Source organism: Tiliqua scincoides, chromosome 5, assembly GCF_035046505.1.
Source record: "Tiliqua scincoides isolate rTilSci1 chromosome 5, rTilSci1.hap2, whole genome shotgun sequence".
In the NCBI taxonomy this organism is placed as follows: domain Eukaryota; kingdom Metazoa; phylum Chordata; class Lepidosauria; order Squamata; family Scincidae; genus Tiliqua; species Tiliqua scincoides.
The window spans coordinates 99,066,477-99,089,231 of record NC_089825.1 but is presented as its reverse complement, the minus strand read 5'-3'; the positions used below and the strand labels follow the sequence as shown (position 1 = coordinate 99,089,231).

The following is a 22,755-nucleotide window of genomic DNA, read 5'->3' as shown; positions in this document are numbered from 1 at the left end:
TGTGCCAAACCGTCTATCACATCCCATCACGCTACCTTTCCCAATTTCTTCTCCTGCTCTGCCTTTGTCTTGTTGTTCTCTAACCTTCCCATCCTCATCCCATAGGGATGAGGAGTCCCGAACCGGATGCCCCTCGGCTCCTGTCGGCCTTCCCCCAGGGATCAGTTTAAAAGCTGCTCTGCCACCTTTTTAATGTTATGCGCCAGCAGTCTGGTTCCATTCTGGTTCAAGTGGAGCCTGTCCCTCTTGTATAGGCCCCGCTTGTCCCAAAATGTTCCCCAGTGCCTAACAAATCTAAACCCCTCCTCCCTACACCACTGTCTCATCCACGCATTGAGACCCCTGATCTCTGCCTGCCTAGCTGGCCCTGCGCGTGGAACAGGTAGCACTTCAGAGAACGCTACCTTTGAAGTCCTGGCTTTCAGCTTCCTGCCTAAAAGCCTAAATTTGGCCTCCAGGACCTCCCAGCTACACTTGCCCATGTCATTGGTGCTGACATGCACCACAACTGCTACCTCTCCCCCAGCACTGTCTACCAGCCTGTCTAGACGAGAGGTGATGTCCGCAACCTTCACACCAGACAAGCAAGTCGCCATGCGGTCCTCACATCCGTCGCAAACCCCCCTCTCTAATAATCGAATCCCCCACTACAAGAAGCCCCCGACCCCTCTCCCGCCGAGGAGTATCCTGAGTGCGTTCGAATACGGGCCCGTCCCCTGGAGAAGGGGTCCCCCCCAGGGAATTGTTTCCCTCCTCTCCAGGATGACAACTGGAGAGGGACAGCTTCAGGGACAGCTGAAGAAGGCCAATTCTATGGACAGCTGTTGTCCAATGGCAACACTTTCTCATACGCAAGACAGTTCTCCTTCCTTACAAAGGGGAACCGATAGTCTTAGTTCTGTCTTAGAAAATGGAAAATGTGGGTGCAATCTTATGTACTCATTGTAAACAAAACAGTTTAGTCATCACTTCTTAGTTAATATATATAGCAGTGGTTCCCAAACTCCCAACTACAGGGGAGTTGGGAACCAGGGGCTTGTGTGAGTGGGGAGGGAGGTGGAGAGCGACAGTTCTGCAGAAATTGCAGCACTGCCACTACCAAGGGACTTTTTGCAAACCTGAGGGGCAGCGCTGGCATCCTGCAGGGGATTGGAGGCTCGCAGCCCCCTCTGATCTCCTCTGAAGCTTGTTTTCAAAGCCCCTATTCCCCCCAAACTAGAAGTAACTTTAGATCAGAGTTTCTCAACCAGTGGTACAGGTAACACCAGCGGTACTTGAGTTGGTGTCTGGTGGTATTCACAGGACCTCAGGACGCCTGCTGCTGGAGAGACCAAGAACAGGACAAAACAAACAGTGGTGGGAGGCTCAGCTCAGTGGGCAGAGCTCCAAAGGTTGCTTTCTGTGCTCAAAAAAGCCCTCCTGTCCATCCACCCTGAGCCTCTTACAGCTGTTTCTCGTGTCCCATCTGGCCTTCCAACCCAGAACTGACGACATCATTGTCAGTTATTTCCAGTGGTACTTTGAATAGGTGGACCATGTGAAGTGGTATGGCAGAGGACAAACATTGAGAAACACTGCTTTAGATTGAAGATAAGGACTTTGTAAACAAGCTGCAGAGGAGATCAGAGGGAGCTGCAAGCCTCCGAGCCCCTGCAGGAGGCCAGCTCTGCCCCCCCAGGTAAGTAAAAAAGCCCCTTGGCAGCAGTGGCGTAGCTAATGATCATGTAGCCCACGGCCAAGTTCAAAGTCTTGCCCCGGAAGTGATGTCACAACCGGAAGTGACATCACACCCGGGCTTTTAAAAAAGTGAAAATTGGGAGGAACCCACCTCCTCCCCACAGCAGCTCACCACCCACTTGCTCTGCTGTCTCCCCCCAGTCAGTGGCATAGCTAAAGCATATATCTGCTACCTGGAGTCAAAGAAGATTTTGTAGCCCCCCCCCCCCTTCTGCATGACAAAAATCAAATTTAATTAAATAAATAAAAAGCTATTGGTTCCATGCTGTATCATAATAACATCTCATTGGCACTCAGAACAATCAGTCTCATAGGTCAGTTTGAAGTTAAGCAAATTCACTTTTTGTTCCACAAGGCAGTTGTGTTTTCATTTTCTGGTTAATTGCCCATAACTTTTGATAGAATATAGATATTCCAGTGCAGTCTGTTGTATTTCATTCTACATTAAATTACCTTTCCAATGATATATAACATGATGGTATTATTCATACATATCAAAATTTTCATGATTTTGGTCACTCAAGCTCAGCTTGTTGCCCCCCTAAAGCTTGATGCCTGGTGCAACTGCTACCCCCTGCACCTTCTTAGCTACACCACTGCTTGGCAGCAGCACTGCAATTTCTGCAGCACTGTCACTGCCACCAGAGCAGGGCCACTCCCCTTGAGGGAAAATGCCCTGCTTCTAGTTCTCCTGGTGGGTCTCAACCCAAAACTTTGGGAAACACTGATGTATAGGATTATGTTGTCATACTCTCAAATCTGAACAAAAACCAACAAAGAACAAATGCAATTCTATACCAGGTTACCAGACAGCAAATGTCCTTGAGCTTATAAAGGCTAAGTTCTGAATAAATATGCATAGAATTGCAATGCAAGTATTTAAAATTAGGTTTATCCATTTTTACAGACCTTTCCAAATTCAGAATTCTCCATGCACCACACTTTGTAGAGGACATTTGCTTCTGAACACATGCAGATGATCTTTCCCTCATTCATTATTACCTGGCAGCAACATCCCCCTGCTTAGACACCAATACCTTGAGGCAGATTTTCCTTTCTAAAACCCAAAAGGATGGCGAAAAGGTTTTCTTTTCACTTCTTGCAATCACAGCTGGATAGCACCATTGCAGGGGCAGCCAGGCAGCAGAAAAGGTACCCCACAAACATTCATGAGTGATGCGAGAACCTCTGGTCATTTCTTCATCAGAAGAGTGAAGGTTTGGCAGAAACAGGGTGATTGTGCCCCCTCCGCACATGCAAAACTCCTTCAACATGTAAAAGCCACAATACACAGCACTGGTACCAGAAATCTGAGAGGAGACCTCATTATGGGGGGACGGGACGGGGACACTTGGTAACTTAAATATGAGTTGGCCAAAAATAGCCACAAATTCTGAAATGAAAGCAGAGGTTTTAATGCACACCAATTTATTCTACTCGGGAGGCACGACACTGGGCTCGCTGAAGTCTTATGAAATAAAGAACCCTTTGAACAGATTTCTTCAGAGCTTCTTTGACCTCCTTGTTTCTCAGGCTGTAGATCAAGGGATTGGCAAGAGGAGTACATGCAGTATATAGGACGGAGAGGATTTTGTGTAAAGCACGTGGCATCTTGTGTTTTGGCAACACATACACTATGATTAGGGTCCCATAGAACATGGTAACAACAATGAGGTGGGAAGAGCAGGTCGAGAATGCTTTCTTCCTCCCAGCAGTGGATGGAATACGCAGGATGGTGGATATCACAAAAACATAAGAGGTCCGTGTTAACAAGAATGGTGGGAAAGTGGACAATGAGGAGAATACTAAAGTTGTCCTTTCTATTATGTACGTCTCACTGCAGGTAATTTCCAGGAGAGGTGAAAGATCACAGAAGAAGTGGTCAATTTCATTGGGGCCACAAAAGGTTAATGTTGACACGAGGTACAACATGATGTACATGGATGAGAACCTGCTAACCCATGATCCAGCTGCCAGGCTAAGGCATACCTTGTCTTTCATGATCATCGCATAGTGTAGCGGTCTGCAGATGGCTAGATACCGATCTAAGGACATCACTGCTAGGAGACAACATTCTGTAACCACCAAGGAAGCAAATACATAAAACTGAACCAAACATCCCCAAACAGAAATGGTTCTGTCTCCACTTGCAAATCTAGCAAGGACTTTGGGCAGGATGTTGGAGGCGTAGCAGATCTCCAAGAATGACAAGTTTCCCAATAAGAAGTACATGGGGGTGTGAAGATGACCATCAGTCACAACGAGGGCTATGATGAGGATGTTCCCTGCCATTGTTAATACGTAGATCAGGAAAAACAGCAGAAACAGCAGGCTCTTGAGTTCTTGAAGATCTCCGAACCCCAGGAGAATGAATTCTGTGAGGAGTGTTTGATTTCCCTGATGGTTCTTTTCTTCCTCCTAGAGGCAAGTTTAACATATAACATCCTAGGAACTTATGACATGTCCGCCACTGCATTTTAGGTCTTATAATCAGTGGTGGGATTCAGCAGGTTCTCACCTATTCTATAGAACCCCTACCTAATCCAGCTGTTGGTTTTAAGAACCGTTTGCTGGCCAGGGAGCTTGCGCCTTGAAATGTCAGGGCTAACCCTCCTGGGGGCAGCAGCCGTGTGGGGCCATCCTGTCCCGGGAGGAAAGGGGGTTGCTCCCAGCGGGTGCCGAGGCTGCTAGGGCTGAAGGGGCGAGCCGGACGCGGCCAACTGGAGTCTCCCGCGATGCGGCTGCCGCTCACCAGCCCTTGCGAGTTCGCTTTCGCAGCTCCTGTGAAAGGGCGCGAATGGCCCACAGATGCAGCCTGCTGACAAGGGCGAGAGAAGCAGCCCAGCTGCCCGCCCCACGCCTCCCCTCCCCGGCCAAGCTGGCCAACTGGCGAGTAGACTGTTCCTGCGCCTGGAGGTTCCTTGGGCTCAGCTCTCCCGGTGGGTCGGGGGCGCGGGCGGGACAAAGAGGAGGGTGCAGGAGCAGCTCCCGCCCAAAGAGCCAATTCAAAACTGAAATTCCCGCCCAATTCAAAACTGAAATTCAAAATTTTTATTGGCATAAATAATGAAAAATATAAGACAAATAAAGGAGCATCAAGGATCAAATCCTTACTGGGCAGTACATGCTGGGAGCATCTGAGTTAGATATGCTCAATCTACATCATCTCTGAATCATTAAATTAATACATTTAGCAACTTTTTTGGTTAACTCCTTACTCAGTCCCCTCAGCAAATAATAGATTGTAGCCTTCTCCGTTCAGCCCAAAGAATTAGAAAGGATCAGATCAAGATATTGTAAATGAAGATCTTGATACCAATCATACTGGAATAACATGTGATACAAAGATTCAGTAACACCTACATTACATGGTCAGTCAGCCCACAAGGTATCTATACCTGCTAGAATCTCTGCAGAAACAAAGGGCCTTGTTTTTGGCAAGATGAAATGTCCTGCCCTCAGCTGTGACAGATGGAAGACGGACATGTACAACTCCTTATAACAATAGGCGTTGTGCATGTGACCTGGGAGATGTTAAATCACTGGCTCACACGATTTTACATTGCCCATCTCATTCGAAGGCCCACTCAAAACTTTTAGTTTTGAGTTTTTAGGGGGGTGGCTTATTATTATAATTATGATCTATATTTGAAACTGTAGCATTATTGTATATATGTGCCAATTAAGTTTTAATAAATAAATGAAATTATTCCTGTGTTCCTGGCCGTGGCAGGCCCAGCAGCTACCATCCTATCATTAGGGCCTGTCTTCCTGGAGACGGCTGCAAAACTTGTAGCACTTGCAAGTTTGAGACTGCACACACCCCTCATATTTTGATGGTAAACTAGGGGGGAAAGAACCCTCACCTTCTTTTCAGGTACATACAGGATTTGTGGATAAAGCACATAGAACTGTAATGCCACAAAATCTCCTGTGCCCTCTCCTCCTAAGCAAAATGAGTGAGAGCAGATTTGCCATCAAATCTTCTTGCTGCTCAAGGAAGTGTGGAGTCCATCAGAGTGCAGAAGAGAAATCTTTCACCACCCCCATGCCTAACCTGGTACGATTCTGAAGATGCCCATGAAGGAGAAGGTCAGATGCCTTGAAGCATTTTAATCTTTAAGCATCACTTTTCAGATAACTCTCCCCTGGCTGGCAAGAGACAACTTCCTAAGATTGCTGGAAGAATCAGGGACATTCAGAATTCAAAAGCCATTAAGAAATCCTTCTTAGATCTTTCGTTTCTCAATCAGTATAGACAGGAAAGAATGAAATTCCTGCCAAAATGCACCCCTGATCTCTCTCCTGATCATCAGATCCAACATCATTACTAATATGCTACAATAACTAACAAGATCACTAATAGTCTCTTCATCCCTCCCTCTTCCTCTCACCAATTTAATCTCTTTGTCATATTAAAGATGAAAAATGTGAAATGAGGGTAACCAAGAAGGACTTACTAGCCTGATCTGGTCTGGTCTTTCTGGTCTGGTGAGGGCAATGTTCTGATCAACTGACAGTTGACCTAAGGGACTATGATGTCAGCGTGTGATGTCACAAAAGGGCCATTACATTATAGGAAACCCCTGCATAATCAGATTGCTGAGATGTGGTCTGTACCTACATGGAACATATATGCAGGCAGCCAATGTTCTGCAGGTGTATTGGGCAGCCCTGTTGAGTCACTGAGGTGGGGGAGCCCAGTTTGCAATTTCTGAAGGCTGGGGAGAGCCTGTCTTGGTGGGTGTTACTAGACACATATCCCCCCATACACACACAGGGGTCCTTTGCTAAGCAGGAGAGATAGTCTGCATAGACATACATTCTTACTTTATGATTTACCAAGGAAAACTCTTTAGGCAAAGGTTGCAAGGGATGCCTTAGGACATGTTTGGTGCACTTCATACGTGCGCTAAAACTTGTTTTTCCTGGAACATGAAACCAATGGAAACCATCAAAAACCAGGTGCACACCCACCAAAAATTGAAACAAATATTTGAAAGAGGTCACACAAAAAGAGAATAAAAAATGTAAAACTCATTCAGGGATTGATTGAGATGGAAAAGAAAAGGAATCATATAGTTAACCATTAATCCAAAAGAAACAGTCTTTTAAGGCTGCAATACTGGACACAACCTGAAGATGTCACTGTTTTCAATAAATGTGAGAATAGTACACTGCCTCTTTAAGGCTTAATTAATGTTTGTTGTTAAAGTTAACAAGATTATCAGGGGCATAGACATAAATATTATTTCAATAACTGTAAGTTCATATTAGCAAAAGTCCTAAGGGAGAGTTTAAGATTCAACACATTTGAATGAATCAAAAGAGACAACCAACTCCCAAGACAGAAACAGGGAGAGGGAATTACGTAAATAAAAGCTCCACAGAACAAAAGATAGTCATTACAGGAAGATCTGATGCATAGGCCATGCCTGTGGTTTCCATTCCCAGTCATGAATTCTAAAGATGTTCTATCAGCAAAAAGATGTGAATTGATGGCCTTCTTCTTTCTCATCAAGCTCATGTTGGTTTTCTGAAGAAAGGCCACCAAGGAGTTAGAACATGCTGCTCTCTGGAAAGTAACGACACTCTTGCCTTACTATAAGATGGACCCAAGGTACCCTCTGGATGTTTCTATAGGCTACTGCATCAATTCCCAAACTCTCCAGGACACTCTCCAGGAGTTTGGAAGCATCTGTCAGTCTTTGTGGGGGAAGGAGAGATGCAGAAGCGTGATTGGGATGATTGCGCCACTGCCAGGGCTTTCAGGGCATTTTTACACTTACCTGAGCTCGCACTGGCCTCTGGGGTGGGTGTGGGGAGCCCCATGGAAACCCCCACAGGGCTCTCCAAGTCTCATAAAATCTAAAAGTAAAAATTGCGACCCACTTCCAGTTTTCGATCACGAAACCAGAAGAGGGTCACAAGCTCTATTTTTAGATTTTACGAGGCTTGGGGAGCTCTGCAGGGGTATTCACAGGGTTCCCCACACCCACCCCAGAGGCCAGTGCGAGCTCAGTTAAGTGTAACAATGCCCCTAAAAGCCCTGACTGCGGTGTGATTGCCCCGATTGTGTTGCTGCATTCCCCCTCCCCACCCCTTAAAGGGACACAGACAGAGCTTCTCTGGCTGCAGCATTGCAATGCACTAGTTTGAGAATCTCTGGGCAACTATGTAATGTTCTTGTAAAGCCAGTAGAAAGATGGAAGGGAGGAATGGAAGGAGAATAGAACTGTAAACTGATTGTATATATATATTTTTCCCATGGGGCTGGTAGTTGCTACATAAAACTTATAACACAATTGTTTGCATGTCTACTCAGATATAAGCCCTATTGTGTTCAATAGGGCTTACTTCCAGGGAAGTGTGTATAAGATTGCAGCCTAATGTATCTGCGGTCATATTGGTTGTCTTTTAATTTGGTCATATAACCTTTCTCTGGAAGTGAAGGGAAGAACATCTTCCAAGACTGGGGGTTAACCGATTACCCCAGAGAGATTTTTACAGCAGTGCCCTGACTTTCATCCACTTGACCTTCAGCTCATTGTTCTTTCAGCATTTTTGATTATAACCACATTTCAAAATTGGTCCACATGCTTTTCCACTTTTGTCCAATTTTACCCAATCATATACAATGTTTGCTGGTATTCTTATGTTTATTTTAATTTTATTTTTGTTCAAATGTGTTAAAGAGGTAGCTTTTTATGTTCTATCATAGGTTTTTTGCTAATTTTTCACTGAAAAATAAATAAGAGCAGAGCCTCACTCCAGCAGTACAGGTAAACAAAGTTTTAACTAGTACGTGGCAAATAAATTTTCCTTCTCTATGCATTATCATACTGATAGCACTCAAGAGATAATAATTACAGTTCAGAGTTGCTATGATTTCTAAACTGACTGTTCCATGCTGTTTATTTGGCTTTATCGCTTGACCTGCTTCCCCTCTGGTGCAGCTTTTAATGGTCCCATTGGAGTGGATTTCCAGTATTTGAAATTGTCATCACACCATTCAGATAACTAGTTTCTCTTGTTTTGGTGTTAGTTACCAGGTCTTTTTGAATCAGTGTGAATTAAAAGGAGAGAAAGGGATGCAAACATTGTTTAACAATTTTAAAAAATCCATTAACATGAGATTGAAATGAATGCACTGTTTAGTTTCCACAAAGAGAAAGCGAGAGAGAGATGTTATTTCTGAATGAATATACGTCCAACAGACATTCACTGAAAAAATGTAAGATGGTAGAAATGCAGTGGGTGGGAACTGGTGCAAGGTTTAACTGTCAAAAATGTTCATATATACTCAGTTTAATTAAGGGCACAATCCTTTCCAACTTTCCACTGCTGATACAGTTGTGACAGTGGGATGTGCACCATATCCTGCAATGGGAGAGGCAGTCATGGATGCCTGCTCAGAATCATTCTCAATAGAAATTTTAGTGAAGGTAATAGGTGCTCTTGGTTAAAACTGCACTGAACTGCGGTATTGTTTTTCTCCCCCTAGTTGCAGATGATGGCAATCAGAGAAGAGGGAAATCAAACCATCAACACAGAATTAATTCTTCAGGGTTTTGGAGATTTTCAGGATCTCAATGTTGTCCTCTTCCTCTTATTTCTAGTGATTTACATCCTCACCATGCCTGGGAACATCCTCATTGTTGTATTAGTTGTGGCAAAAAATAACCTTCACACTCCCATGTACTTTTTCCTTGCAAATCTCTCTTGCCTGGAGACCTTCTACTCTTCAACCATCCTGCCCAAGGTCCTTGCTGGTTTGACTGGGGAGAAAGCTATTTCCATTCCTGGCTGCATTGTCCAGTTTTATTTCTTTGCTGCTTTGGTGCTCACCGAATTGGGCCTCCTAGCTATAATGTCTTATGACAGGTACATAGCAATATGTAGGCCCCTACATTATGCCTCTGTTATGAGTGACAGACTCTGCCTTATCATGGCTGTTGGATCTTGGATGAATGGGTTCCTGGCCATGTCAGTAATGATGTATCTGATGACCAGATTGACATTCTGTGGTCCCAATGAAATCAACCATTTCTTCTGTGATCTGGCTCCTGTAGCACAAATTGCCTGCAGTGAAGACCACAGATTTGAATTGATGGGATTTGTGTTCTCGACTATTTTCACCCTGCCTCCTTTTTTATTGACTCTGACGTCATACATGTTTATCATCACCACCATCCTACGAATCCCGTCTGCCACTGGAAGGCAGAAGGCCTTTTCCACATGTTCATCGCATCTCATTGTCGTTACCGTCTATTACAGTACCCTAATCATTGTCTATGTTCTCCCAAATCCAGAAAAAATGAGAAAGCTGAACAAAGTGTTCTCTGTCTTTTACACTATCCTGACACCCCTGGTCAACCCCCTGGTTTACAGTCTGAGGAACCGAGAAGTGAAAGAGGCCATTAGAACATCCATTGGCAAAGTGATTCAGGTTATAAGACCAAAGGAAAACCGAGTTATTGTTTCAAGAATAAGGTAGTGTGAGCTGAGTCCTAAACCTACTTAAACTTATTTATGCTGTTTATCCCAGCGAAGCATTCTTTTTTTTTTTTTTTTTTTGCATCTGTATATATTTTTCAGTGTGAGCCCCTTTGAGACAGGAACCTATTTCGTCCCACAATTTATTTTGCTATGTAAACCACATGATGAATTTCTTTGTTGAAATGCAAAAATTAAAAAGTATTTTAAATATGTAAATATATGCCTGTGCCTCTCCTATATAGTAGATTGTGGGTTGGAAGAATTTATTCATCACAGCCTCTGCTAGACTGATTATAGTCTGCAATTCAGGATCTAGCCAAAATTCTGGGAATCACGGAGATCTCATATTGTTGTAGGATTCATGCATTTCCAAGCAATGAAGTTTTCTGGAGTTGAGCTGGTGTGATTTGCTCCAGGCCAAGAATGTTGAGGTGTTTCTTCAGACTTTTGGGCACTGCTTCAAAAGCTCCAATGACAATTGGCTCAATATTGACCTTCTTCTCCTAGAGATACCCATGTTCTATTCTCAAGTTGTTGTTGTTGTTGTTGTGCTGCGTTTGCTGCTGCTGGTAGTAAGAGTTGATGTCTAGTATTTATAGGCTTCTTATTTATACCTTATATTTATTCTTATATCCTTATATTTATTCTTATATTTATTTATAGGAAAGAAGGGAAGGACTAGGTTTATTGCAATGAAAATTCTGCTCCCTTTTTGAACTCTCTTTCCCCCAAAGGGGGAAGATGTTTAAACCTGTACTCAAGTTAAGTACACACAAGCAGAGAGGACACGAAATTGAATGAGGATGAGGACATCCGCCTTGTTAGGAAGTTCAAGACAGAGATCAGTAAATCCAGTGCAGCTTGACTTGAGTTGATTAAGTGAAGGCCGTAAGTGAAGTCTTAACATTAAAAAAGATGGTTTATCACACAATGTATCACTTCACACATTTATTTTCTTTGTCTAGATGCAAGTGATGGACATCACAGAATGGAAAAGTCAAACAGAGATGGCAGAATTCATCCTTCTCGGCTTTAGAGATCTCCAAGGCTTGAACATTTTCCTCTTCCCCTTATTTTTATTGTTCTATACATTCACCATGGTAGGAAACCTAATCATTTTAGGATTGGTTGTTTCAGATCATCGCCTTCATACACCTATGTACTTTTTCCTTGGGAATCTGTCCTATTTAGAGACCTGCTACACTACCACCATCCTGTCCAAGATATTGTCCAGTATCTTGACTGGAAACAGATCCATTTCGATTTCAGGTTGCATAGTTCAATTTTATTTCTTTGCTTCCCTCGTAGTCACAGAATGTGGTCTCTTAGCCATGATGTCTTATGATCGGTACTTAGCAATATGCAAACCACTACACTATTCAACCCTTATGAACAGTAGAGTTTGTATCTCTTTGGTGGGTGGATCTTGGGTTAATGGATTTGTGGCAATGGCAGTTCTGTTGCATTTAATGTCAAGATTAACATTTTGTGGTTCCAATGAAATTGACCATTTCTTCTGTGATTTTACCCCAGTCATTGAGCTTGCCTGTAGTGAAAATCACACTCTAGAACTTCTAGAGACAATTTTTTCATCCATGTTCACGCTGATCCCCTTTTTATTAACTGTGACATCGTATATTTTTATCATTTCCACTATCCTAAGAATTCCATCTGCCACCCAGAGGCAAAAGGCCTTCTCCACCTGTTCATCTCATCTTATTGTGGTCACAATATTTTATGGGAGTTTGATAACTGTTTATGTCATGCCATGGAGTGAGACAATGAAAGAATTAAACAAAGTCTTTTCTCTCTTTTACACTGTCCTGACGCCATTAGTCAATCCCCTCATATACAGTCTGAGAAACAGAGAAGTGAAAGAAGCCCTTCGGAAATGTCTTAGCAAGCACAATTGGGTCTCAAAAATTTCTTGGTGATAAGGATAAAAATAACTCATATTTACATGAGCATGCTTTATCAGCTTTTCCCCTGGGGGCTGGGGATAAGAATAGGCCCTCAGATTGGCTGTACTTGTCATAAGAGGCGACTAAACAGCCACCGGGTAGATGGGACTAGTCAGCCTGGGAAGGCAGCTCATCTGAGAGAAGGAAAACTCTGATCCCAAACCTCCACTGCCTTGTGGCTACATCCAGTTATGGAAAAGGCTTCAGGAGTCAACCTCAAGGCAAAATCCAGAGCCGGAGTCCCTCAGGCAGTTCATGGCTGAACACAGTCACGTTCTGGCAACTCCTGCGACGCCGCTGGAACCAACCGTATTGGCTTCTGCCTTTCCATTGGATCATTTCAGTGATGTGGAGAGGGGGGATTTGCTGCATGGATAACAGCCTATCCTCCATACCTACTTTACCCAGGCTTCGCACACTGGAGAGGCCACTCTGTTCCAGAACCACCATGCAGAGCGTGACACCATAGTCTTCCGAGACTGAAGGATGCCAACAAGTATTGCAAGTGATCCTTCAAGATCATTCAGGATAATGACATTGTTAGAGCTGACTCAATCAATCAGTCCCACACAAAGCAATGTTGAGTTGGTGAGGACTTTAATACAACAAGAAAGCTTCAGGCTTTGTAACACAGCTTGTACTACAGTTCAGGAAACCAAAAGCTAATAAGGAGGTGAGTTAGATAGAAGAAGAGAAGCTACCAACAAGTTATCACCAACTAACAAGATAGTTACAGGCAGCAAACTGTACCCTTTGCAGCTATACCCTGGTGTGTCTCTATTCACCTGCTGTTACTTCTCCCAAGAAATCTCAAGATGACTGCAAAGAGCTCAAACGAACCTCTCCAAACTGGGTAAGTCATTCACATTGGGGGGGGGGGGAAATCAAAATTCTATATGTACACTGATGGGGTCCAAACAGGCGCTGACTATGGAAGAAAAATAATTGGGGGTCAAAGTGGATATCTCAATGACAAAATTGATCGTGTGCAAGGGATGCTGTGAAGAAAGCACATTCCATGCTAGAGATTCATTAGGAAAAGGTTTCAAAACTATACTGCCAGTATTGCAATACCCTTAGGTATGGTATAGCCATACTCAGAATGCTGTATACTGTTCTGGTCTCCACATCTCAGAAAGGATAATTGTAGACTTGGAGAGGATGCAGAAAAAGGCAAATAAAATCATCAAGGGGCTGGAGCACCCCGCCTCTGAGGAAACTAAAGACTAAACTAAAGTCTCTTGATTTAGAAGAAAAGAGACCCTGCATGGAGGGGAACATGCCTGGGGTTTTTAAATTATGCTGACTGTCAAGGAAGAAGAGGGGACTCCCCAAGGGGCTGCAGGAGAAGAAGGGGCTCCTCAAGGTACTGCAGGCTGACCCAGGGAAGCTGTGCCTAGTGGTTAGCATGCTCACTCCCGACCTGTTCCCTTCTTTCCTTTTTGGACTCAAAGCTATATGGGGAGAAGCCTTGGTAGAATATATCTGATGCCACAGCCCAGACTATCAGATAAAGAAGAAGGGGACTTTCTGGCCAATACCCCCCTCCTAGAGAATACTAGAGAATACAAGTTACTGCTACTGGCCAGCAGAAGGCGCTCCAGCTACTAATCTGCTTGCCTAATTCAGGAACATTTTGTAAACCAGTGGAAAACTGAACTGAAATGAATTGGAGCCTGAGGGATCTCTGCTAGACTCTGTCCCTGTCCTAATTACCTTAATGATGGAACTCCCAGCCCACTTTCTCTTGCTGCCCTGTGAGTCGGTGCTTCTCTCTGAGACCCACATAGTGGGCGCTCAGGCAACTGAAATGAAAATCACTCACTTCCTGGTGGGCTTGCAAGATTTAAGATTTGGCTATCATGACATCACCAATTTACCTGATTAGTGGAAAGGGATTATCTGGATAGAGGAAAACATGCAGCCCACCTGGGTGCCCCCCCTCAGAGTAGGACAATGGGAATGTGAGCCAGTGAGCAGGCACTTCCCTGTCCCTGGTAAGAACTTCGACCCAAACAGAAGAGAAGACATTCCTGGTGCTTGCAAAACAAAGGAGCAAAAGCTACCCATGATGCTTCCAGCCGCTGAATGCACAGAAGCTGCTGGTGAGTTAAATTTGCCCCAAATATGGGGAAATGACAAAAAGGCACAGAAAAGAAGTGGGGACCCCAGGAAAAACAGGGATTCGTCTCACATGCTGTGGAGAAAGTGGCTCAAGTTTTCCTCCATCTCCTGTAATTCTGAGTGACACAATGAATTTGATGGACATTGATTCAGAAGAGAGGAGACAATCACACAACATGTCATTTTTTTTTTTTTTTGGCACCAGCTAAAGACTTCATAATGCTCCCAGAATTATTGTTTGGAAAAGTGTTTAATGTACAGTATCAGTGTTGCCAACTGTCCTAACGATTTGTGCCAATGGTCAGTATGCAAGGTAATGAGAGAAACAGATAAAATAAATAAAAGGCAAGAAATAAAATTATCTTCTGGCGTTTACTGCTACAGAGAATGGTGATGGCTACCAGTTTGATGGCTTTAAAGGGGGAGGCGACAATTTCATGGAGAAGGCCTAGCAATGGCTACCTATCATGATTGTCAAGTGGAACCTCTCAGTTCAGAGGCCACTGAATACCACTTGCTGTTGCCTTGACATCTTGCTTCTGGGATCTCCAGAAGCCTTTGACTGGTGCAATACAGGATGCTAGACTAATGGACTAATTCTAGACTAATGGACACTCTGATTATGCAGGGGTTTCCTTGGTAGTGCGATGGCCCGCTTGTGACATCACACTCTGACATCATAATCCCATTGTTCCTATGTCAGTTTCTAACTGACACAGACCAACTGTCAGTTGGTCAAAACATTGCCTTCACCAGACCACAAAGACCAGACCTTGTGATTTACTGCTAAGAATGTGAGTGAACGTTATGTTAGTTGTTAACAGGGAATTCAGAAGGTTACTGCAAGTGACCCTTCAGATTATTCAGGATGATGACATTGTTACAGCTGACTCAGTTGATCAGTTCCACACAAAGCAAAGTTGAGTTGGTGATTATTTTAATAAAACAAGAAAGCTTCAGGCTTTGTAACACAGCTTGTTCTACAGTACAGGAAACCAAAAGCTAATAAGGAGGTTAATTAGATATAAGAAGAGAAGCAACCAACAAACTGTAAGCAAATAACAAGAAAGGTTACAGGGAACAAACTCTACCCTTTGCAACTATACTCTGGTGTATCTCTACTCACCTGCTGTTACTTCTCCCATAGAAATCTCAAGATGACTGCAAAGAGCTCAAACGAATCTCTCCAATCTGGGTGACTGGTCAACAAAATGGCAAAGGAGATTCATTGTGAGTAAATATAGTGATTCACATTGGGGTAAAAAATTCATATTCTTTAAGTGCACTGATGGGGTCCAAACTGGTGCTGACGATGGTAGAAAAATAATTGGGGGTCAAAGTGGATATCTCAATGAGCAAATTGATCATGTGCAAGGGTTGCTGTGAAGAAGGCATGTTCCATGCTAGAGATTTATTAGGAAAATATTCAAAAATTAAACTGCCACTATTACAATACCCTTAGATATGGTACAACCATACTCAGAATGCTGTGTACTGTTCTGGTCTCCACATCTCAGAAAGGAAAATTGTAGACTTGGAGATGATGCAGAAAAAGGCAAATAAAATCATCAAGGGGCTGCAGCACCCTGCCTTTGAGGAAACTAAGGACTAAACTAAAGTCTCTTAATTTAGGGGAAAAAAAGAGAACCTGCATGGACAGGGAACATGCCTGGGGTTTTTTAATTACGCTGACTGTCAGGGAAGAAAAGGGGACTCCCCAAGGGGCTTCAGGAGAAGAAGGGGCTCCCCAAGGTACTGCAGGCTGACCCAGGGACGCTGTGCCTAGTGGTTAGCATGCTCACTTCCTACCTTTTCCCTTTTTGGACTCACAGCTAAATGGGGAAAAGCCTTGGTAGAATATGCCTGATGTCACCAGCCCAGACTATCAGACAAGGAAGAGGGGGACTTTCTGGCCAATACCCCCTCCTAGAGAATACTAGAGAATGTTAGTTGTTAACAGGGAATTCAGAGAGATTATTGCAAGCTATTCAGGATGATGAAACTGTTAGAGCTGACTCAATTGATCAGTTCCACACAAAGCTAAGTTGAGTTGGTGAGGACTTTAATACAAGAAAGTTTCAGACTTTGTTATACAGCCTGTACTACAGTATTGGAAACTAAAACTAACAAGGAGGTTAATTAGATAGAAGAGAAGCAACCAAGAAGATATAATCAACTAACAAGATAGGTTACAGGCAACAAACTAACTGTAGTTAGTTGTAAACAGGGAATTCAGAGAGGTTATAAAATTAATAACAGACAGACACCTGGCAGGACAAAGTTCCAAACAACACAGTCCTGGAACGTGCTGGAATCCCTAGCACGTATTCACTGCTGAAACAGAGACGCCTGTGTTGGCTCGGTCATGTCGTGAGAATGGATGATGGCCGAATCCCAAAGGATCTCCTCTATGGAGAACTCGTGCAAGGAAAGCGCCCTACAGGTAGACCACAGCTGCGATACAAGGACATCTGCAAGAGGGATCTGAAGGCCTTAGGGATGGACCTCAACAAGTGGGAAACCCTGACCTCTGAGCGGCCCGCTTGGAGGCAGGCTGTGCAGCATGGCCTTTCCCAGTTTGAAGAGACACTTTGCCAACAGTCTGAGGCAAAGTGGCAAAGAAGGAAGGCCCATAACCAGGGAGACAAACCAGGGACAGACTGCACTTGCTCCCGGTGTGGAAGGGATTGTCACTCCCGGATTGGCCTTTTCAGCCACACTAGACGCTGTGCCAGAACCACCTTTCAGAGCGCGATACCATAGTCTTTCAAGACTGAAGGTTGCCAATACAACAGACAAGGAATAAAATTATCTTCTGGCATTTGCTGCTACAGAAAATGGTGATGGGTACCAGTTTGATGGCTTTAAAAGGGGACAATTTCATGGAGAAGGCCTAGCAATGGCCACTAATCATGACAGCCAAGTAGAACGTCTCAGTTCCGAGGCCACTGAATACACTTGCTGTTGCCTTGACACCTTGTTTCCGGGATTCCCAGATGCCTTTGACTGGTCACTGTGCAAAATGGAGTGCAGGATCAGTGGTTCCCAAAGTCCTGCCGGGACTTTGGGAACCCTGTAAGTATTTGCTGGAGAAGAGAGGGGGAGAGGCAGGAGGCAGCAGCACAATCAGGATGAGGGAAGGATTTCCAACTTACCTGGGGGTTGCTATGGCTCTCTGAAGGGTCTGGAGAGCCAGCGACCCCCTCTGCAACCTCCCTGGGGCTTCAAAGATCTGTAAAAAGGAAAAGAAAAAACACCACTTCCTGTTTTGATTGCGAAACCAGGTGCATTTTTCCTGTTTTTTCAGGAGTCTGAAGCCTTAGGGGGGGCTGCAGAGAGGGTCACAGGTTCCCCGGACCCTCCAGAGAGCCATAGCGATCCCCAAGTAACTTGAAAAACCCTCCACTCCCCTACTGTGCTGCTGCTGATTTCTGAGCCATTCTGGTTTCCCTGAAGGGTCTTAACCCACCAGTTTGGGAACCAATGTGCTAGACTAATGATTATGCACTCTGATTATGCAGGGGTTTCCTGGCAGTGTGATGTCACAAGAGGGTCATCACACTATGACTTCATAGTCTCTTGTTTCAACTGTCAGAACATTGCCCTCACCAGACCAGAAAAACCAGATCAGACCAGACCAGATTAGTAAGTGCTTTTTAGTTACCTGAATTTTTACATTTTTCATCTTTACTATTCTAAAGAGAGTTAGTGAGAGGAAGAGGGAGGGATGACGAATTAGTGATCTTATTGGTTATTGTGTAAAGGTATTAGTAATAATGTTGGTTCTGATGATCAGGAGAGGGTGCATTTTTATTATTCTCTTCCTCCTATCTATACTGATTGAAAGGTGATAACATATTGAAAGATCTAAGAAGGATTTATTAATGGTTTCTGTGTCCTGAGAGTCTCTGCTACTTCAGGCAATCCTAGGAAGTTGTCTCTGGCCAGCCAGGGGAGAGTTACCTGAGGAGTTACCTGATACTCAGGACCAGATTGAATGCTTAAAGGCAGCCAATCTTTTACTTTGTGTGCGTCTTCAGAATCCCACCAGATGAGGCAGGGCAGAGGCAAAAGAGACTTCTTTGCTATGATGGGCTCCCCATTTTCTTGAGTAGTGAGAAGATTTGATGGCAAATCTGCGCTCACTCAGTTTATTTTGGAGGAGAGAGCGCAGGAGATTTTGTGGCACAAAAGTCACAAATCCTGTAAGTATCTGCAAGGAAGATGAGGGTTTTTCCCCCCAGTAGTTTACCATCAAAATTGGGAGGGGGGCTGTCTCAAATTTGCAAGTGCTTCCAGTTCTTTCAGTCCAGGAAGAGAGGCCCCAATGATAGGTTGGCAGCTGCTGGGCCTGCCACTGCCAGGACCACAAGGAATCGTACACTAACCATGAGGTCAAGATTGGACAAAGCCTCACCAAGTGCCTTTCACACTCCTTTTTTGGTCTCATGCTCCATTTGTAACAAAACTGCTGAATGCGATTTCAGGAACATTAACTGTGGAGCAGTAATTCAATTTGGAGGAGATGTGACTGACAAAAAGCCAGGGAATGGTGACATTTGGAGGAAAGAAAAGTGCAGGGGGTGGGGAGGCTGAGCGACCCTATTGGACTCCACTGGGTGCCACCTCTATCTTCTCTGTCTTGCCCCTTGGTGTCTCTCAGGCAGTGATGAAAGGTGCCCTGCTCGAATCCGAGTCTGTACTCACCCTCCTGGCTGAGAGGATCATCACATATGAACGAAGGTGAAATATCTCTTCTATAGAGACTGGGGAGTACCTCATTATTTTCAGCTTTATACCTGGCCTTTCAACCAAAATGATCCCCCTGGCAGCTTATAATAGAACAAAGCAAGCCAAGAACTTTGAGTCCTCTGACCAATGACAGAGGCCAGAGCTTGTTGCTCTGTTGCATCCCCCTTACCAGTCACTGGGCAACTGGAAGTTAGGGCAGAGTTCTTTTCAGGCGGTGGGGTGTGTGTGAGTTGCCTGCAGTTGCAACATTCTCAGGCAATGGTTGTGGGGCAGCTGACCTGGCTTGTACCATGATATTCATCCTGGGGAGACCAAGTGCAGCTTCTCAGGGGCCCTTAGTCCCTAGTGAACATCTCTTCACAGCAAATAGACATTCTCCTAATGGAGTGAATGATGAACCAGGGTAGGAATTCTTTGTTCTGCAGGCAAGGAAACAGAACAGTTCAAGCCATGGGAAAAGACACAGAGGAAGTTGGTATTCTGTATGAAAGGAAGGGATGTCTCATTGCCCTGGTTTCTACACAGGCAGTTCAACAAATAGCAGTAGCAATAGTGAAAAGAGTTTGGAAATGTTGATTTTGTGAGGGGCAAGAGAGGACCATTTAATTCCCCCACCCCTGAGCATTTAACTTTCCTCCCTTTTCATCTGCACCAGGGAATCCTCAGCTGTGGAAGAAGCTCCACTGCTGATCTAACCACTTGTTGGTGTTGGAGCCCAAAGTTCTCAGCCAAGGAGCAGCCTTCCAGCAGGTGAGGTTTCACAATCCCCTGCTCACTGCCAGATGCACAAGTGCCTGGATTGCAGTCCCTCTTCACACAATGTCCTCTTTTTCTTTCCACCCAGACTTCCCTTGAATGGAAACAGAGCTTGCAATCCTCTGACCCACTCTAAAGATGCTCCTTCCTGTCCCCTCAAGGCATGAGGTTGACGTTAGTCAGGACAATTGTCATCGGCACTACAACAAATACTCCTGCTGGCCATGTGGCATTTGCGCCCCAGACAGAGAAGGAAGAGGCTACGGAAAGCAGCCGTAGGATGGCCTCCTCTTTGGAACATTCAGCATCCTGCTGCAGGGCTGGTTGGAACAGGACCCCATGACAGAACACCTCCTGGGAACTGACAAGGTAAGCTCATAGAGGAGAACCTGTGGCCAATGTGCCTCCCCTTTCTAGCAGTGATGCAGAAAGCTTCCCCAGGGAACACTGCCTTTCTGCATGTCATCAGCAGAATCATATACTTTGTCTTGGCAGGTAAATTAAAGATGCAGGAACACCATCATGCCACATCTCTTGCCTTCTACTGTTGAGTGACTGTAATCTCAATCTCCAGGTCCATGAAGAACTGCTTGAACAGAGAAAGACAGCTGAAGATTGCAAGACTCTGCACACAGGTTATTAAGATTATCAAACAGAAAGATTCACCCTCCACTTCTAGTCTTCTGCTCCTGTCTGGGATTGCAGAGGGGGCCGACCACCTTTAGCCTTTACTTCCCACTGTTATCCAGATCCAAACCAGGGGGCTCTATGCATGCCATTTACCCAGTGAAGTCAACAGAAACTTCCCGCCCCGGACATGGAACATGCACAGGGAGGCCCTGATTGAAACTGCAATAGAATTTAGGCTTCAAACCTTCCTTCACTTTCACTGCAACCCTTATCTCAGTCATCTTCAGACCATGTGGTATTTATAGATGAGCAAGATACCAATATATAAAGACCAATAAAATGATCCAAGTCATGTCTAATTGGGTCCAGATACCAATGTCTTTAATCGCTGTCTCCCAAAATCCCAGAACATAAGAACAGCCCCACTGGATCAGGCCATAGGTCCATCTAGTCCAGCTTCCTGTATCTCACAGCAGCCCACCAAATGTCCCAGGGAGCACACCAGATAACAAGAGACCTCATCCTGGTGCCCTCCCTTGCATCTGGCATTCTGACATAACCCATTTCTAAAATCAGGAGGTTGTGCATACACATCATGGCTTGTACCCCGTAATGGATTTTTCCTCCAGAAACTTGTCCAATCCCCTTTTAAAGGCATCTAGGCTAGACGCCAGCACCACATCCTGTGGCAAGGAGTTCCACAGACTGACCACACGCTGAGTAAAGAAATATTTTCTTTTGTCTGTCCTAACCCGCCCAACACTCAATTTTAGTGGATGTCCCCTGGTTCTGGTATTATGTGAGAGTGTAAAGAGCATCTCCCTACCCACTCTGTCCATCCCCTGCATAATTTTGTATGTCTCAATCATGTCCCCCCTCAGGCGTCTCTTTTCTAGGCTGAAGAGGCCCAAACGCCGTAGCCTTTCCTCATAAGGAATGTGCCCCAGCCCCGTAATCATCTTAGTCACTCTCTTTTGCACCTTTTCCATTTCCGCTATGTCTTTTTTGAGATGTGGCGACCAGAACTGGACACATTACTCCAGGTGTGACCTTACCATCGATTTGTACAACGGCATTATAATATTAGCCGTTTTGTTCTCAATACCCTTCCTAATGATCCCAAGCATAGAATTGGCCTTCTTCACTGCCGTTGCACATTGGGTCGACACTTTCATCGACCTGTCCACCACTACCCCAAGATCTCTCTCCTGATCTGTCACAGACAGCTCAGAACCCATCAGCCTATATCTAAAGTTTTGATTTTTTTGCCCCAATGTGCATGACTTTACACTTACTGACATTGAAGCGCATCTGCCATTTTGCTGCCCATTCTGCCAGTCTGGAGAGATCTTTCTGGAGCTCCTCACAATCACTTCTGGTCTTCACCACTCGGAAAAGTTTGGTGTCGTCTGCAAACTTAGCCACCTCACTGCTCACCCCTGTCTCCAGGTCATTTATGAAGAGGTTGAAAAGCACCGATCCCAGGACAGATCCTTGGGGCACACCGCTTTTCACCTCTCTCCATTGTGAAAATTGCCCATTGACACCCACTCTCTGCTTCCTGGCCTCCAACCAGTTCTCAATCCATGAGAGCACCTGTCCTCTAATTCCCTGACTGTGGAGTTTTTCAGTAGCCTTTGGTCAGGGCCCATGTCAAACGCCTTCTGAAAGTCCAGATAGATAATGTCCACGGGTTCTCCCACATCCACATGCCTGTTGACCTTTTCAAAGAATTCTATAAGGTTCGTGAGGCAAGACTTACCCTTACAGAAGCCATGCTGACTCTCCCTCAGCAAGCCCTGTTCGTCTATGTGTTTTGAGATCCTATCTTTGATGAGGCATTCCACCATCTTACCTGGTATGGATGTTAGGCTGACCGGCCTATAGTTTCCCGGGTCCCCCCTCTTTCCTTTTTTAAAGATAGTGCTTAGAACAAATATGACCCTTTCTGGAACAAAAGCCAAGCACAGAAATAGCCATTTACCATTTCCTATGGGAACCTCAGCACAACCCATCAAATCCATCTTCCTCCACTTGTCTGTTGACCACCCTCCTAGCTCCTTTCCTAAATCAAATTTTAGAAACTTATAAGTAACACTTCTTTTCAATTCTCTTCTCCCCAGATGACATTATATTTAAAGATACTGATGAACAAGAAGAAGGAGGTGTGAGTCAACATCCAGAACCTGACTGCCATACCCCAGATGTCCCAGCTGGAGTAATGTGAAGACATTAAGTTTGCCAACTAGCAAGTAGGCAATGAGGATTTTTCTGAAACCATGGAAGAATTGGGAGT

The 22,755-nt window shown here is 44.6% G+C and overlaps 3 protein-coding genes across 3 annotated transcripts; 2 read left to right on the top strand and 1 right to left on the bottom strand.

Moving 5' to 3' along the window:
• Positions 1-3,165: 3,165 nt before the first annotated feature.
• LOC136652555 (olfactory receptor 11A1-like) lies at positions 3,166-7,569 on the bottom strand. Its single transcript, XM_066629493.1, has 3 exons — positions 7,527-7,569; positions 5,604-5,683; positions 3,166-4,155 (listed from the first exon to the last, which is right to left on the bottom strand). The coding sequence occupies exons 1-3, from the start codon at positions 7,567-7,569 to the stop codon at positions 3,166-3,168; spliced, it is 1,113 nt and encodes a 370-aa protein (XP_066485590.1).
• A 1,681-nt stretch (positions 7,570-9,250) lies between these two features.
• Positions 9,251-10,234, top strand: LOC136652554 (olfactory receptor 6F1-like). The gene has a single exon (XM_066629492.1). The coding sequence runs from the start codon at positions 9,251-9,253 to the stop codon at positions 10,232-10,234; it is 984 nt and encodes a 327-aa protein (XP_066485589.1).
• Positions 10,235-11,210: 976 nt separating this feature from the next.
• Positions 11,211-12,170, top strand: LOC136652553 (olfactory receptor 6N1-like). Its single transcript, XM_066629491.1, has one exon. It carries the CDS (start codon positions 11,211-11,213, stop codon positions 12,168-12,170), a length of 960 nt encoding a protein of 319 aa, XP_066485588.1.
• Positions 12,171-22,755: the final 10,585 nt, after the last annotated feature.